Source organism: Heteronotia binoei, chromosome 5 (assembly GCF_032191835.1).
Source record: "Heteronotia binoei isolate CCM8104 ecotype False Entrance Well chromosome 5, APGP_CSIRO_Hbin_v1, whole genome shotgun sequence".
Taxonomy (NCBI): Eukaryota; Metazoa; Chordata; class Lepidosauria; order Squamata; family Gekkonidae; genus Heteronotia; species Heteronotia binoei.
In genome coordinates, this window is record NC_083227.1 from 129,622,490 (window position 1) to 129,640,601 (window position 18,112).

The following is an 18,112-nucleotide window of genomic DNA, read 5'->3' on the forward strand; positions in this document are numbered from 1 at the left end:
GTTGAATTTCAGGACATAGCAACTGCTGTTTTCTCTTACTCAAATGTTTTGGACCAGGGCTTTTTCTTTTGTATCAACAGGGTGAAAGAGGACTGCCAGGCAGAAAAGGAGCAAAGGGGCAAAAGGGAGAACCCGGCCCTCCTGGATTGGACCAGCCTTGTCCAGTGGTATGGATTTTATATTATTGTAGGGAGTCTATCTTCTCCTTAAAAAATAATTCAGCTGCTTTTGACAAGCGCTTTGGAATGTTAAAAAACAGTTTTCTGGAGTCAGTTTTCTGGAGACAGACTGCAAGTGTTGACGGTAACAATTAACATAAATAGGCTGTTTTTACTGGCCTTATGACACTGGAGACACTTACGACACTCAGTTGAGATGTTCTTCCCATCATGTTTAAGGATAGACACAAATGTGGGAAAGGCACCTGAGAGCAATCAAAGAAGCGAAGCAACAAAAACAAACAAGGCCAGCCACTCAGAATAACAACTGCCAAACGTAATACAGGGGAAAGGAGGCAGACTGGCTCTTGAACTTAACAGGCAAGTTCCCAGAGAGCCACTGGCAGCCGGGAGCAAGCAGAGTCAAAGGGATTGTTTGACTGCTCAGACCTGGGCGACAACAACAATGGCAACAGGTGCAGACATAGGCTGCAATCACGCACACTAAATGATGCACACTCAATGCACTTTCCAACTCAGTTTTACTGTGTGAACTGGCAAAATCCAGTTGGAAAGTGAACTGGAAGTGCATTATTTTATTTGTGTGATTGCAGCCTCATCCAAGTGAGGTCAGTTGGCTCAGCTCAAAATTCCAGTCCATATTAAAAAAAATGAGTACAGGATAGATTCAAAAAGATGTTTCACTCTTCAGACTAATATCTTAAATATGTGTTTTGCTTGGGGGGGGGGGGGCGGGGGGACTTGTTGTTAACTATACAAAGAAACTGATTAGGTAGATGCTTAGGAGGGATCTGTAAGGCAAGTGGCTCCATTATGCTATTCAGTTATTTTATATGTAAAAGCTAGCAAGTACTAGTATAGAATAGACCATACTAGATTCCATTTTAAAAGAGCATTGTCACCCAACAAGTTTTATTTTATTTTTTGAAATTAATATTATTCCTCTGTATTTCAGTGGATTTGGTGACTCAAACCTATCACTTAAGTATTAGAATGTAATAAATTGCTGTTTAGGTAGGAATTTTTTCATTAGCTTTCATTAGCTACTTCTCTGCCGCTTGGTACACATGAACTAAGAAAGCACAAGAAACTAACCCTTTTTAATTTTGTCAACTACTGGATTAAAAATATTTTTGTCAGATGCAGTATAATTGTTGATCATGTGGTATAAAACACGTTGGCTCCTATGAATCATGAATGCAAAGGGTCTGTGAAATGAATCTGACCCTTCTTCTTGCAACCTTCTGCACACTCAAAAATGAAACTGCGGAGGGTGAGAGTGGAGTGCCGTATGCAGCTTGAAGGGAAATCATCAGAAATCAGTCCCTTCCCCTGCTGAACAAGCTTCTCCACAAGGGAAGGTGTGCAGATCTTCTTGCTCAGTCTACTGCACTGCATCTTTGCTCTGTTCCTGAGGGTTCTCCAACCTTCTTGAGAAGCATTTTGGAAGGAAGAACAGACTGCAAATGGAAAGGGGGAAACTGGGAATGCTTCCTAATAATTTTTGTCATTCAATTTTTGTGCATTATTAGGTCACCCCAAAGAGCTTGTGACTATTTCATTCTTTATTGCTGATACTGTTCGTCCTATCTAATATTTGTTTTTGTGTTCTCTGTGGTGGTGGTGGTGGCTGTGGGAAAGCGTGATGGTGAGAATTGAGTAACAGACTATTGTCCTGGCATCTAAATAGTGATGGAAAGTGCCATCAAATTGCAACTGACCAGGGCTGGCCCTAGGGCACACGGCACCCTAGGCAAGCCCACTGCTGCCCTCCTCCTCTGCACCACTTGCACCCTTCTGGCCACCCCCCCAGGAGGGCTGGCAACAAAGTATGGTGGGGAGGGCACCCAGGCAGCTGTCTTCACACTGGCCAGCTGGTTTCCTTAGCCTACCTTCCAATTCTGGAACGGAGGGGGAGCAAAGACAGTAGTTGCACGCCAGCTGGCTTCACTCACCTCGAAGCAAAGCCAGCTGATGTGCAACAGCTGGGTGGCTTCTCTTCACCTCCTTTTGGAATTGGAAGGGAGGTGTAGCAAAGCCCGCAGTTGCACCCCAGCTGGCTTCGCTAACCTTGGAGTAAAGCCAACCGGCACATAATGGCCTGGTGGCTTCGCTTCACCTCCCTTCTGGAATCAGAAAAGAGTGGAGCGAAGCCAGCCGCCTGGCTGGCTTTTGCACCAGCCAACTGGCTTCACTTCGCCTCCCTTCCGGAATTGGAAGGGAGGCAAAGTGAAGCCAGCTGGCTGGTGCACAAGCCGGGGCATTTGCCTAGAGCACCAGGAGGGGGGTAGCACCCATTCAGGGGGGCCCCAGCCCAGCACCCTAGTCAGTTGCCTGATTTGCCTAGTGAAATGGCCTGCCATGCAACTGATGTGTGGTGACCCTGTAGTGTTTTCAAGGCAAGAGATGAGCCTGCCTCTGTGTAGCAAGCCTGGACTTCAATCCAAATATTAACCAGAGCCAGCCCTGCTTAGCTTCCAAGATCTGATGGGATCAGGCCAGCCTCTGCCATCCAGGTTGGGGCGGCATCTAAATAGGCCCACAGAAATCTTCCAAGTGAGTTGACTAAAAAACAAAAATTCTTAATATGAACAAACCTATCAATTTGTTGTGACTTCAGAATTTTGGGCATCCAACATCATCTGCTATAATGTGATTGTATGCTTGTCAGTGAATAAAATTAGTATGCCAGGATTAGGTTTTTAAAAGAAAAAAAATCTCAAGGAAAAGCAGCCCACCACATTAATGCAGTTCTTTTCCATGGATTTTTTTTTAAAAAGCCAGGAGGCAGGAGAAAGGATTAATGTGCACATTGTACTTTGATTTACCAGTGCCACAGACACCAGGCAGGTGTTGCTAACACAGCAGCACAAATCATACGACTTGGTAGCACATCAGCAAACATCGAATGTATGGCAGATGAATGGGTCAATTACACTTCTTTGTATGGTCACTCTAAAGAACATAAGAGAAGCCATGTTGGATCAGGCCAATGGTCCATCCAGTCCAACACTCTGTGTCACACAGTGGCCAAAAAAAAACCCCAAGTGCCATCAGAAGGTTCACAAGTGGGTCTAGAAGCCTTTCCACTTTGCCTCCCCCCCCAAAGCACCAAGAATACAGAGCATTACTACCCCAGACAGTTCCAATAATATATTGTGGCTAATAGCCACTGATGGACCTCTGCTCCATATTTTTATCCAATCCCCTCTTGAAGCTGTCTATGCTTGTAGCCACCACCACCTCCTGTGGCAGTGAATTCCACATGTTAATCACCCTTTGGGTGAAGAAGTACTTCCTTTTGTCCGTTCTAACCCGACTGCTCGGCAATTTCATTGAATGCCCACAAGTTCTTGTATCATGAGAAAGGGAGAAAAGTACTTCTTTCTCTACTTTCTCCATCCCATGCATATTCTTATAAACCTCTATCATGTCACCCCGCAGTCAACGTTTCTCCAAGCTAAAGAGCCCCAAGCGTTTTAACCTTTCTTCATAGGGAAAGTGTTCCAAACCTTTAATCATTCTAGTTGCCCTTTTCTGGACTTTTTCCAGTGCTATAATATCCTTTTTGAGGTGTGGTGACCAAAATTATACACAGTATTCCAAATGAGACCGCACCATCGATTTATACAGGGGCATTATGATACTGGCTGATTTGTTTTCAATTCTCTTCCTAATAATTCCCAGCATGGCGTTGGCCTTTTTTATTGCAACCACACACTGTCTTGATATTTTCAGTGAGTTATCTACCATGACCCCAAGATCTCTCTCTTGGTCAGTCTCTGCCAGTTCACACCCCATCAACTTGTATTTGTAGCTGGGATTCTTGGCCCCAATGTGCATTACTTTGCACTTGGCCACATTGAGCCTCATCTGCCACGTTGACGCCCACTCACCCAGCCTCAACAGATCCCTTTGGAATGCCTCACAATCCTCTCTGGTTCTCACGACCCTGAAAGCAAGCAGCAACACTGATAGGAGGAATCTCCCAGTCATGCCACCCTGCAGAGTCCAGAATAGGCCCCAAAGGCAGCACCACAGTTGTCCACCCTGAACTTAAACAGCAGCTGCTTGAGGCTGAGAGGCAATGATGGATGCAAGTCATGCCTCTCGTCCAGGGCCAGCACTGGGGCTTCGGGCACCCCCACCCGCAGGGAAGGCAGGCGCAGTGGCATGGCAGGGGAGAACTAGGTGGGCTCCGGGTGAACCATGCCTGTGCAGTGCACTCTCAGAGGCAGACCTGAGAAGGCTGAGCAGGGGCTGTGGGCAAGCCTTGAAGGTGAGAGCAGCTGGGTGGGGCGTATTCTCCTCCAAGCCTACCCTCCCCTGAAAGGGAAGATGAGCTCAGAGAAGCTGCACCGATGCCCTGCCTGGCTGCTTTTGCCTTCAAGGTGAGAGTAGCCAGGCGGGGCACATTCTCCTCTGAGTCCACCTTCCCTTGCAAGGGAAGGTGGGCTCGGAAGACAGTAGATGTCGACGTGCCATCCCACTAGTCTCAGCTTCCCAGCTGGGGGTGGGGGTGCCCAGTGGTACCTCCATAGGCCAGGTGGCGCCCTAGGCAGCTGTCTACCTTGCCTACTCCCATGTGTCAGCCATGCTCTCACCTCCTACCATTTTCTGCTTGTTTGTCACCCCATGTGGCCAGTTGGTCTCTTGGGTAATAAACCAACCTTTTTGTACTAATGGAAAGATGCTTCAGAATACATGTGTGTAATATTATTGCTGTAAAAATCAAATTGTTCCAAGTGTTCCACAGGCTATAGGACAGTCTGCTGTGAAGACCGCTATTCCTCTTCAAAAATTATTGAAAATCTATATAGCCAGTGCAAGGATGCATCAAATAAATGGGGAATTATCTCTGAATAGTAGGTATGTGAAACTTAGGCCCAGCAATTTGAGCAGAGCTCACAAACCAAGAATGATAACTATTAACTAAACATCCTGTTTTTGCTGCCTGCTTGGACCTGAAAAAAAATAAAAGAGGGAGAGTTCCCAAGCATAACAATACTTAGCTGATGAATAATAATACTTGGCAGGTATAACAATAGTTGGCTGGTAAATTGCATTTGTGTTGGTAGGTCACAGGCTGCATAGGCTCAGCCTGTATTCTCTAATGTTGAACCGAAGGCTCAGAACCTTACACAAGACACCCTGGAAATCTCACACCTCATATGTCATTTTAGTATGTCAACATCTGAGACACAGGAGCAATTTTCTTTTCACTTTACTTCTTTGCAGCTGCTACAGAAAAGAAGAAGTTCTATTAATTTCCATCCACCAGGTTAAGCAGGTACTTACTAGGAAGCTGCAGCATGTTTAACGACACAAGAAGACATTTGTGCTTTTGACCTGGCATGACAAGAGACCTGAATTCTAACTGCTAATCTTTTTATTTTAAGTTTATGAGAGAATTGCCAGTTCATAAAGAAAAGGAATGAATTTGCTCCTGGGTTGCAGTATATATATCCCCAAATCCAAGATGTTTCTGTAGAAAGATTTCCTTGCCATCTTTCTGTTTCTCCTTTCCTTTCCTATTAACTTTTCTGTGTATTTTTCCATTCTCAATTAACAGTTCATTTTTAAAGGAGAGCCAGGTTTACCAGAACTGGATGGTGTGAATATGCTCTGCCCTTTGGTACGGTATCTCCTATCTTTCTTTCCTTTCTTGCATGGCTTCTTTTGTTTTGGTTTCATCCTGACTCTGGAAAGTTCAAATCCATTTTGATATGGATAAATGAGCATTTCCCTGCCTTGTTCCAGGGAGAGAAGAAAATACAAATAGTTCTCTTTTCTATCTGAAGTCAGCACACATCCTTCTGTATAAACTTTTGAGGTCTACAGATTGTCAAAAGAGCAAAATTACTGTGACAGAATACATCAAGTGTTTGACGTCTGAAAGACCAAAACTAGAAGAGTGAGATATTGATCCTAGGCAGTCCTTCTCAAGCTAGGACAAACCTGCAGCAACATTCAAAACAGAAGCATGCCAAATAATTAGTTTTTAAAGCATGAGAGGACCACCTGGCCATCCACAATACGATTTCTATTTTAACACTGGAGGGGAGCTCAGAGGAATATGGTACCACACATGTTTTAAATGTAAAATGCCAACATTCACCCCCTGAACTCTTCAGCTAAGTGTCTTCAGTTGTGGTGCTTCTGTCCTGAGACCCTATAAAGCTGCCACTAGTCACAGTGGTCTAAATGGACCATGGCTTCACTGTGCAGAAGGCAGCTTAATCTGTCCATGATTGGCTCATGAAATCTTTTCGTATTCAGAGCCTCTGTGGCAGTGGTGTACCTAGCGTATTTGACAACCAGAGTAAACTTCTGGTAGCCAATAGATTTTTCCCTTCTCTCAGTTCTGGGGTATGACAATATACCCTCTTATTACCTACATCTGGGGTGGACCACTCCCACCACCTCACCATTGATATACTGCAGCTCTCAGGCTCCATCCCACTATCAAAGTCTTGCCTGGCCAGAGAAGCCAACTGGAACCTAGTAAGCCAGGCAGTATTAAGCAATATAAACAGAAGTCCAGTGATCCCTTTTAAAAATAAACATTTATTCTAGTATGAACTTTCTGAAACTCTGTCTCATGAAAACTTGTACTAAAATATATGTCTTTAAGTTGCTGTTGGACTTCTGTTTTGTTTTCCTACAGCAGACTAATAGAGCCACTCACTGGAAATACTGAGCAATTCCAAGAGGAACAGACATATGAAACTACCTTATACTGACAGGCCATTGGTCCATCAGAGGCCATATGTCTAATATGACCGGTAGTGACTCTCCAGGGTCTCAAGCAGAGGTCTTTTGCATCATCTGCAACCTGATTCCTTTAACACAAGGACTAGAGATTGAGCCTGAATTATCTGAGAGCAAAGCAGATGTCCTACCTCTAAGCCGCAGCACCCCACGGAGTGCTAGGGAGTTACATAGAATTTTTTTGTACAGCTGTGAGCACGGTGGCCCAAGGTGTCATTCTAGGCAGGCTTTGAGAGGTATATGTATATATATCCAACAAGGATAGGAATACTGAGCTATATTTATATCAAACATGATCCATTCTACTTTAGACTAAAATAATTTATCTTAGGAGCTGCCTTTTGTGCCTTCTTTCTTTTGGGGTCTCGGAATGAGCCCTAGCTTATGCGTGCCTATCCCCTAACCACCCACCCCCATGTATGCTTTGGTCCTGAAAAGTGTGCTTGGTTTGGAGTGATTCTGCATGGTCCATTGGTGGAACGCCATTCTGGCAAGTTCTGAGTTCCAGCTTGCAATCTTTGCAATGTTTTAAGCATTAGAGCACAGTTTCTTGAGCACCAAGCTGGGGCTCAGTATCAGCATTTGAACTGTCCTAAGCTGTTTGCATAGCTTAGTGGTTTTCATCTTTCTTTCCTTCAGAGAAGCCTTTTTGCATCATTTGCTGAGGGACCCTGTACATTTGTCATAGGACACTTGTGTATTGCACAGAGGTCTATAGTTAGCGTTCTCAGGGGCTAACTATGCATTACGTTCTATCATCCATAGCAGCGCCTTAAAGTCTTGTTAAAAGCAAAGCCACTTTTGAAAGGATGAATTTAAAATAGAGAAGGGAGGACATGCTTACCTTTTTCCTTGCTGCCATATCTCCATTTTCTGCTTCCCACAAAAAAATTTCAAAGCAAGTTGAGGGGAAACCTAACTGTGAGAAAAGCTGCTTGGGGAAGGGGATTTAGAGGAGGGAACCAGTGGTCAGGAAAAGACTTCAACACCTGTCCTTCCTCCACTCTAAATTGTTCCACCCCAATGTAGTTTAAGGTTATTTGCATTATTTAGACTCATTATTAGACCTTGTCATTGCCTTTTGTGAACTCTGTACTCTGGATTACATCCACAATTCACATGAGGATAATACATAATAGCAAAACATCTCTACTGGTGGGACAAGATGTCTCTCGGTATAATTTGCCTATCATTGCTTTTTTCATTGAAACCTGTAGTAAGCTTCTGAGGAATTTCAAGGTTCAGCGGAACAGTTTGAAAACCACTATATTTGATCTAGTAAAGATAATGGGCTGGATTCAGACTAAATTTTCTGCTAATGGAAGGAGGGTATCATTTCTGCCAGATCTCCTCTCCTGCTGCAAACCCTCAGTTTGCTTCAGATGCTGCTCCTCTGGGTCTCTTGCTCCCAAGGAGCAGCATTTTGGGAAGAGCAATGGCCAGCAGTGGGAGGGGGAAAGGGAGCCTTCTGTTCTACTAATGGAAGTGACTTTCATTAGCAGAAAATTTGCTCTGGATCCAACCCAATGTGTGTTTAAAGGAGTTGCCAATATGTACTATATGCTGCCTGGCATGACTTTTTTTTTTTCAACAAACAAATTTTAGGCAAGATAGATTAAACTCTACTGACATGCCCTTCAGTTCCTATGGTTATGTGCACTTCCAGAGAATACAGAGTGTCATGGAATAGTGAAGAAGCAAAATGTGTTATACGGGGCCCCATTGAACTTATTATAATTCCAGTAATGTTTTATGTTTTAATGAATGAAATGATGGATTTGTCTGTAAAGTGACAGATGTTGAGATGAAAGTGGCCCCAACTTATATATAGCATTCATCAACTACTTCAGCTTTACCTAGATGCCATTGCTTGTGAAACACACTAGGACTGTGCAAATCATCTGGGCGGTTTCAGAATGTGCAGACTGAATTAAAGGCAACTATATTGAAGGCTGGCTCATCTGTCTTGTGATTTTAGTAGGCATGGTTATATTAGCTGACCTCATGTGATAGGAGTACTCAGATTTTTTTTTCTTCCTAGCAGTGAAATGGAAATTATGGTTGCTCAGAGGGGATCCCACTGGGGAGAAAAGTGAGCTATAAATGAAGTAAATAAATAGATAGCTATAGACTGTGGCCATAGGAGAACGGTATGCATGGTTTACCTAGGTTTACCTTACGGATTTCCGCGCCACCGTCCCAGTGCGCATGCCCAGCAGCCCCACTGCGCATGCGCACCAGGACGGCAGCGGACATCCCGCCAGTTCTCTTCTGACCGCCGCGCTGATCGGTTGATCTCCTTCGCTACGGTCGGTGAACTTGCGTTTTCTCTTACGGATAGTGTATATAGTTAGTTATATAGTTAGTTAGTTCTTAGTAGTTTTTAGTAGTTAGTGTTAGGCTTATTTTGGGAGAGTGGGGCGTGTTTTTTCCCGCCCTTCGGGGGGGAATTCCCCTCTCCCCTTTTTTCGCGTCCGCCATTTGCCTCTCTTCGCATGGAAAGGCGGTGGGGGTTTTTTCGCCGCTGCTCCTCGTGCGGGAGCAAAATCGCCCCACCTGACGGACACTCTTTGTGCTTGCTGTGCCTGGGAGAGAGGCATAAGACTGATTCCTGTCAGCACTGTGCCAAGTTTTCACGGCAGACGAGAAGGAACAGAGCGGCGCGTCTCGCAGCGGCCCTCATGGAACGCGCGCTTTCTCCCCGCGCCGACCAGGCTGAGCCTCCGACAGGTCAGACGGACCAGTCGACACCGAAGCCCACCGATACCGATCAGCCTATCGATGCTGATCACTCGCGGAAGCGCTCGGGCTCGGCGGTGACTTCTGAGTCCTCAGTGCCAGCTAAGAGGCAGAAATAGGACAAAGGGATGCCTTCGGAGAAGGGGAAGAAGCATAAGAAGTCTGAGAAATCGCACCTTAGTCAGTCGGCGTCTCAGTCATCCCCTGCATCCCCATCGGACCCGACCGCGCCGGTCGTTCCGCCCCTGAAGCTCTTCGCCTCACCGATTCGCAGGCAGAGCTCCCAACTGGCGTCGATGTCGACCCAATTAGTGATCTCATCGGATTCGGAGATCGAGCCAGCGCAGCGCACCGGTACCGAAGAAAGTCCACGGCACCGGTCAACATCCCGGGCTCGAAGTCCTTCCGTTCGGCATCGAGACCAGCATCGGGACCGATCCTCCAGTAGCCACTCTCCTCGCTACCGGGAGGAAGATCGCTCGCCTCGCCTTTCCGCCACGCAGATTCCCTGGGACCAGAGGCAGTGGCAATACCTGTACGGGGCCTACCCACCTTTCCCTTGGCTCACTCAACGACAGAAGGACTGGGACCAGACCTCGGCTACATCATATTGGTCCCAAACCTCCTATCGGACCCAACGGAATACCCCGTCGGCATCGGCATCGAAGCCTCCAGAAGAGGAAAAGCCAACGCGCCAAGAGGAGCGAGAGCAACGCACCCCTCCCCTGAAGGCCGATGCTGTGCAGCGAGCCCCGACCCTTCGGCATACACCGGAGCTTTCTGACTCCCCGGAGTCCTCGCCTCGGTCGTTTGATGGTTCCTCCCCGGAAAGAGAGGCTTCTTCTTGGGGTGAACCGTCCCCACCGGTGAAGACTTCGGAGGAACAGCCCATCTCTCCTTCAGAGGATCTAAAATCCTACGGGGACCTCATCAAAAGAATGGCCCAAACACTCTCACTACCCACGATCCAGCCTCAGCCGGTAGTGACAGACACGGTCTTTGACATTGTACAGCAGGACACTTCTACGGCAGTGGCCCTACCCCTCACGAATGTCATGTTGCAGACCGCTAAGTCCTCCTGGGACAAGCCTGCATCCACGCCTGTCTCCTCTCGCAGGCTGGATCATATGTACAGAATCCAAGAGGCCTCAGCTGAGTTCCTGTACGTCCACCCAAAGCCGAACTCGGTGGTAGTGTCTTCTTCGTCGAAGGCTAAGAAGACGCATTCCACGCCACCCGACAAGGAGGGCAGGAAGTTGGATGCCCTGGGCAGGAGACTTTATTCTAATGGCTCTCTGGGCATGAAAATAGCAAACTACGCGGCCTGCTTCGGCAGGTATCAATACGCGCTATGGGACCAAGTCTCCACCATTCTGGGCTCCATCCCGGAGCAGAGCAAGGTGGCCCTCAAGAAACTTCAGAGGGAGGGCATGATTTTAGCTAAGCAGCAGCTAAACGCCGCAAAGCATTCTGGGGACACGTGTGCTAAGGCTCTAACTACCGCCGTATCCCTGAGAAAGCATTCCTGGCTGAGGTCTACAGCGCTTCAACCGGATACGCAGGCGTATGTAGAAGATCTTCCATTCGACGGCACTAGCCTGTTCAGTTCAACCACGGACTCAGTCCTCCAGGAACTTGATAAGAGTATCAAGACATCAAGAAACCTGGGGGTCTCTGGGTCACGCACCCAGACCAAGAAGCAGTGGCCTAAGACTTGGCAGAAGAAGTCTTTCTCCAAGTCTCCAGATAGACAATGGCATACGAAACAGACGTCGTTTACGAGGCCACCCTACCAAGGCAAGCCAAAGTACTCCCCGCCTTCCACCCAAACTTCCCGCCAGAAAGGTGCGAAGCAGCACAAGCAGGGTCTTTGACTCCCCTCTTGCAAGCAACCTAAGGGACCACCAGGCTACCCGCCTCTCCAAGTTCTTTCCTGCCTGGTCCCTTATTACCTCGGACCTTTGGGTTTTATCCATAATCCGACGGGGTTACGGAATAGAGTTCTACCATTCCCCTCCTACCCCGACGTTCGTCTCCACCGCACCATCGCAGACCCTTCGGGACGAAGTCCACTCCCTCCTCCACAAGCAGGCGATCGAGCCGGTCCCAGAGAACCAGAGGGGCCAAGGCTTCTACTCCCGCTATTTTGCGGTCCCCAAGCGGGATGGGGGCCTCCGGCCTATCATGGACCTGAGAGCTTTGAACGTCTTTGTGAGGTGCGACAAGTTCCGGATGACCTCGCTCCCCCACATTCTTCCTCTTCTAGGGCAAGGGGACTGGATGGCGACGTTAGATCTGAAGGACGCATACTTCCACATCTCCATCCGTCCTCGTCATCGGAAGTTCCTGCGTTTCACAGTGGGAGGCGACCACTTCCAATACCGTGCGCTCCCCTTTGGGCTATGTACGGCCCCGAGGGTGTTTACCAAGACCATGGTGGTCATAGCCGCCCACCTACGCTTGCGAGGCATTGTACTTTTCCCGTACATAGACGATTGGCTGCTGGTGGCACAATCAAGAGCGGAACTGTTGCGGCACATCTCCATCACCCTGGACTTGGTGAGGGATCTGGGACTGCAGATCAATGAGAAGAAGTCCCATTTGCACCCATCCCAACGGGTGCAGTTTATAGGGGCAATCATAGACACTCGAGTCTGCAGAGCGTTTCTCCCTGCAGACCGGGCAGACGCCATAGTCATGATGGTCTCGGCTCTTCTACGGAACCCGACGGTCTCGGCTCGGTGGCTGCAGCGTCTCCTGGGACTGATGGCGGCGACAACATCCGTCATCATCTTTGCACGGCTGCACATGCGTCCCCTGCAGCTCTGGTTCCTCAGGAGCTTCCGCTGCAATATCGAGGCGCCTTCCAGACTGCTAACGGTGCCGAGGGAGGTGCTGTCGTCCCTCGATTGATGGGGGCTGAAAAGTCGCTTGATGGAGGGGGCACCCTTCCACAGACCGGAGCCGGACCTCACCCTCACCATGGATGCCTCTCTGTGGGGCTGGGGGGCCCACCTGGGGGGCCTGTGTGTGGGAGACCGCTGGCCAAGTCTCCAAGCGCGCCAGCACATAAACTTCCTAGAATTGCTGGCCATCTTCCATGCCATCCGCTCGTTCATGCCGCTACTGAAGGGCAGGTCGGTCGCAGTGATGACGGACAATACAACAGCAATGGCGTATATCAACAGGCAAGGCGGGACGGTATCCCGCAGACTGTGTTACCTAGCTATTTCAATCTGGGAGCTGTGCAGCTCCCTGGGGATCTTCTTGCTGGCAACCCACCTTCCGGGAGACTGGAACGTACAGGCGGACTTCCTCAGCCGGGGGGGTGCCCCACTTCACGAGTGGGAACTCAACTGGGACTTTCTGAGACCGGTCTTCCTGAGCTGGGGGACCCCGGAACTGGACGTTTTTGCCACCCGGCACAACAAGAAGTGCGCCCTGTTCTGTTGCAGGGGCGGTGTGGATCCCCCGGCGTTGGGGGATGGCCTGCTGGTGCCGTGGAGGTACCACTCAGTGTACCTTTTTCCCCCCATCCCACTCCTGACCAAGGTGGTGCAGAAGCTCCTGCGGGAACGCCCGCGAGGGGTGCTGGTGACGCCGTGGTGGCCCAGGCAGCAGTGGTTCCCCCTGGCCCTGCGCCTGTCAAACGGGGTCTACTACCAGTTTCCACAGGTCCAGAACCTCCTGCTCTCACATCAAGGGCGGATCTTTCACCACGACGTCCCCCATCTGCGTCTTACAGCGTGGCGCTTGGAGCCTCTGGATTCTCGGACAGGGTGCAGTCCGTACTGCTGAACTGCAGGAAATCCTCGACGAGGCGATCCTACGCCTTCAAGTGGGCCAAGTTTGCGGACTTCGCACTGGATGGTTCGGCAGACCCTAGGTCTGCAGGGTTGCCGGTAATACTTGATTTTCTCCTTTCACTACTGGACAAAGGTCTCGCACCGTCTTCGGTGCGGGTCTACCTAGCTGCCATCTCATCTGAACATGTGAGGATTGATGGCCACTCGCCCTTCACTCATCCTGATGTTAAGAGGTTCCTTAGGGGTATGGCACGGCTGTACCCAGCGGTGCGGACGCCTACCCCAGCTTGGGACCTTCCCTTGGTCCTGAAGGCTTTGTCGGGCAAGCCCTTTGAACCGATGGCTACCTGCTCGGCTCACCTCTTGGCGTGGAAGACGGCCTTCCTGGTGGCAATCACCTCCGCCAGGCGGGTGGGAGAGTTGGCGGCCTTGAGGTGTGATTCCCCGTACCTGATTTTCTCTGCTGAGGGGGTGTTGCTGAGACCTGACATCACCTTCTTGCCTAAGGTGATCTCACCCTTTCACCTTAACACGGACATTTTTCTGCCGGTCTATTTTCCCTCGCCGGCTAATGACTCCGAACGCCGTCTCCATGCACTTGATGTGAAGAGGGCCCTTTCCTTCTATCTGCATCGTACAGGGCCCTCACGTAAGGACCCGAGACTTTTTGGGTCCTATGCTGCATCCTCCATGGGACAGCGCATATCTTCGCAACGCTTGTCGAAATGGACCACAGGGACCATACGCCTGTGCTATCTACTTCGGAAGACGCCTCTCCCGGGTCCCCTGCGGGCCCACTCGACACGGGCGATTGCTACCTCGGAGGCGTTTATGAAGGGAGTTCCGCTGCAGGACATCTGCAGGGCCGCCACGTGGTCCTCGGCACACACCTTCGTGGTGCACTATGCCCTGGACTTGCGGTGTCGACAAGCTTCTTCTGTGGGCCGGGCAGTACTGCAGTCGGTTTCTTCCTGATGGACCGTTGCACCCTCCGCCAGGTAGGCCTTGAGCTTGTTAATCTCCCATCAGTGTGATGCACAGAGGCCACGAAGAAGATAAACAGGTTTCCTACCTGTAACTGATGATCTTCGAGTGGTCATCTGTGCATTCACACTACCCGCCCGCCTTCCCCGCTGCGAACGGTCCCTCCTGGGGGCTACCGCGGCGGCCAGAAGGAACTGGCGGGATGTCCGCTGCCGTCCTGGTGCGCATGCGCAGTGGGGCTGCTGGGCATGCGCACTGGGACTGTGGCGCGGAAATCCGTAGCTTTGAAGTTTACCAACGGAGATCGGCGCCGGCGCCTACTCCCATCAGTGTGAATGCACAGATGACCACTCGAAGATCATCAGTTACAGGTAGGAAACCTGTTTTTGCTCAGAGGGGATCCCACTGGGGAGAAAAGTGAGCTATAAATGAAGTAAATAAATAGATAGCTATAGACTGTGGCCATAGGAGAACGGTATGCATGGTTTACCTAGGCTGGGTCATGAAGACTGACTATCCTAACTATTTTCACTGTACTTTCCACTTTTAGGAACTTGCAGCTTCTGGATTCAAGCTTAGAGAATACTGTCTTAGAGACCACGAAATATGGCTAAATTGGCATAGTGTATAACTGTTATCTTTCTTCATCAAAATGTTACTACTGCATAAACTGAGTCCAGCAGTTAAACCCATTAGAATTCAGCAAGCTTTTAGGTTTTAAAAGGAGTTGTTAGTAAACTCCAGTAATTAACTTGTTTCTGTAAAATATGCATATATAATGTTCTTTGTCAATTGTACATATCTACTTTTGCACAAGCGTAGTACTTTTTTATTGCATACACATTAATATCAGTTAGCATTACAGTTGTAGATCTTGCCAGTTCATCACAAAAGAATGTGGTGGATTTTTTTATGATATATTTAACTGTCTTCCAGTAGCATACAAAATTGTTCATTATTTTTTGTAGGGACCAGATGGATTACCAGTACCAGGATGTTGGCACAAGGTACGTTTTCACACTGATATTGGTTTCTTGGTCAGCAAGAATAACAACAGTTCTCGTCCAATCCTCCTACATAACAGCATAGAAATCTGGGTTTCCTTCAGAAAAGGTCCTGTGAATTTAGGGGGAGGTGTTTGTGAGTTTCCTGCATTGTGCAGGGGGTTGGACTAGATGACCCTGGAGGTCCCTTCCAACTCTATGATTCTATTCAGTTTTCATGCTGAATTTGCATGTTGTCTTCATTTTCTAATCTTTTATTGTAATTTTACAACAAATTTCAAGTTAGGACAGCTTAGGATGGGTGTACACAAGATGGCAGCAGGTCCACATCTTTGAACACTGTCTGTCGCACCCAGCAGGAGATGTAAAGAACTGAAAATGATTCCCAATAAAGAAACAACAGATGGGAGAGAATTTAGACTGCTTTGCACTCCCCGCCTCCCATCACTTACTTTACACTCAGCCAGATATTGTGATTTCAGCACTGAAAATTTTCATTTCTAAGCATCTGAGGGACTTGGGGGGAAAGGGGACTTTTGGGATGCAAAATCCCCCCTCCATTTCTCATTTTAATCCTTTTTTTGTGCTTGCTGTCATATTCCCACTGTGTTCTTCCCCCTATATATACACATACACACACTTCCCAGAAAGTATCAAATATAGAGAACAGAACAGAAAAGGAACAAGAAAAAAATATCCAATAAAGAAACATGAGAATAAAAAAACAAACACCAGGAAATTAAAAAGGTTTTATTAAGCAGTGTGTGCCCTTAAAACTGCTAATAAATATGTGCATTTGAAGAATAAATAATTTAGCCCTACCTTTCTAATGTCAGGTCTGCTTGCTTCTAATTGTGTGATCCCAGCCAGTTGTCTGTATGATGGCATTGTAATAGTGCATAACCAATCCAACTGAACTTTGTGATTTGAAGGCAAATGAAATCTCTGATTGCCCTTACTATGAATTGGAGGGAACACAAACAGACACACACATTTCAACGCAGCAAATCCGGAAAAGATGGCCTGGTTGCCTGAGAAATTTTCACACACTTTCCAACTCCTGTTTCTTAAATATTGGACCTCTGTATACGTTCATCCATGGTGTTCTACAAAAGTTTCTGTAGCTTTCCTGTAGTACAGTAGTGTCAAGGCAATATAGACAGAGTTTGGTGTAGTGGTTAAGTGTGCGGACTCTTATCCGGGAGAACTGGGTTTGATTCCCCACTCCTCCACTTGCACCTGCTAGCATGGCCTTGGGTCAGCCATAGCTCTGGCAGAAGTTGTCCTTGAAAGGGCAGCTGCTGTGAGAACCCTCTCCAGCCCCACCCACCTCACAGGGTGTCTGTTGTGGGGGAGGAAGGTAAAGGAGATTGTGAGCCGCTCTGAGACTCTTCGGAGTGGAGGGCGGGATATAAATCCAATAGACAGAGAAGGGCAATATGCAATAATATCTACTTGTGTACCTAGACATCATAGAGAGGACAGCTGTCTAAAACTGATTGGAGGACTGTCAATGCCCGTGTAAAACAAACCATCTAGTTTGATTATTCCAGTCTAAAGACATTCAGGAAATATTACTGAAGGTAAACCATGCAGTACATGACAAGAAAGCCGCAGTAATAATTAGTGGTGCCACTAAACAGTTACAAATGCTGTCAAGCTAGAGCATGAACAGAATGTGACTTGTGTTAGTGAAACCTGTAAATATACATAATCTTCAAGATGATTTGAATTGCAAGCATGTTAACGAAGTTCGGCTGTTTCACAGTATATGACAAGACGCATGCTGTGCCTGTATTTTAAAACATGTTTGTGTTCTTTTTCAGTGATCCTACAAGCATGAACTCTGTAAATAATAGTGTGATATATTTTGACCTTTTCTAATTTTATACAAAAAAAAGAGGAGAAAAGTCACAAAAACAATAAGCCTTCAACAGTAATATATTGATTTTTTTTATATATTGGATGCTGTCCCATATGGATTTTTAAAATATAAACATTTCCGGGACCCATAGGACACGCATACACACCATCTGGAGTTTTATAACTGGACATGCTGAAGTAGTTGAGAATTAATGTTGTTCGCTGCTAATGCTACTGTGTGAACTAACAGCACTGAGAAAATTTGCCTAGTGTGCCTTATTGCATGGAGAAGGGACTTTTCTCTTCCGATCTCTGGCTTTCAACGATGCGATTCTGTTGCACATAGACGCAGATGCAAAAGGAAGAAAAAACAAAAAAGAAAAAAAAGATGCAGCCCTAGAAATGAAAAAAACTGTGGCCTCTGGATGAGTGCAGGAGGAACTTCCAACCTGCAAAGATCACACAAGTATAACCAGGCATGCTGCTACATGCACACTATGACTGACTCAACTTTCTGTGGATGTTTCTCCTATGAAGAAACTTTATCTCTAGGAGGTGGAGACCCTCAGTCAAGCTTTCTACAATTTGAGACTAAAGGTTGAAAGATTCTTTTGCAGAATTCTCACAGAGGTGGAAAACTCGCTTGCCAAACAACTTTTTCCAACAAAGGAAACTGTATAATATTCATCTCCATTTACAGATTAGAGCATAACACAAATTCTGCATAAAGCTCTATAGTTTGCATTTGCAAACCTGGGAGGGGTTC

At 47.5% G+C, this 18,112-nt stretch overlaps 2 protein-coding genes across 2 annotated transcripts in view; both read left to right on the top strand.

The window, feature by feature from the left end:
* Window positions 1-18,074, top strand: part of LOC132572052 (collagen alpha-1(XXIII) chain-like) — a 66,278-nt gene extending 48,204 nt beyond the window's left edge. Inside the window, exons 23-26 of the mRNA XM_060238839.1 lie at window positions 81-167; window positions 5,752-5,814; window positions 15,448-15,486; window positions 17,693-18,074. Of these exons, the coding sequence (XP_060094822.1) occupies window positions 81-167; window positions 5,752-5,814; window positions 15,448-15,486; window positions 17,693-17,746 (243 nt within the window). The 3' untranslated portion in view covers window positions 17,747-18,074. The remainder of the gene's footprint in view (window positions 1-80; window positions 168-5,751; window positions 5,815-15,447; window positions 15,487-17,692) is intronic.
* The window catches only part of NME5 (NME/NM23 family member 5), a 130,413-nt gene that overhangs the window by 30,563 nt on the left and 81,738 nt on the right, over window positions 1-18,112 (top strand). The gene's annotated exons all lie outside the window — the stretch shown is intronic.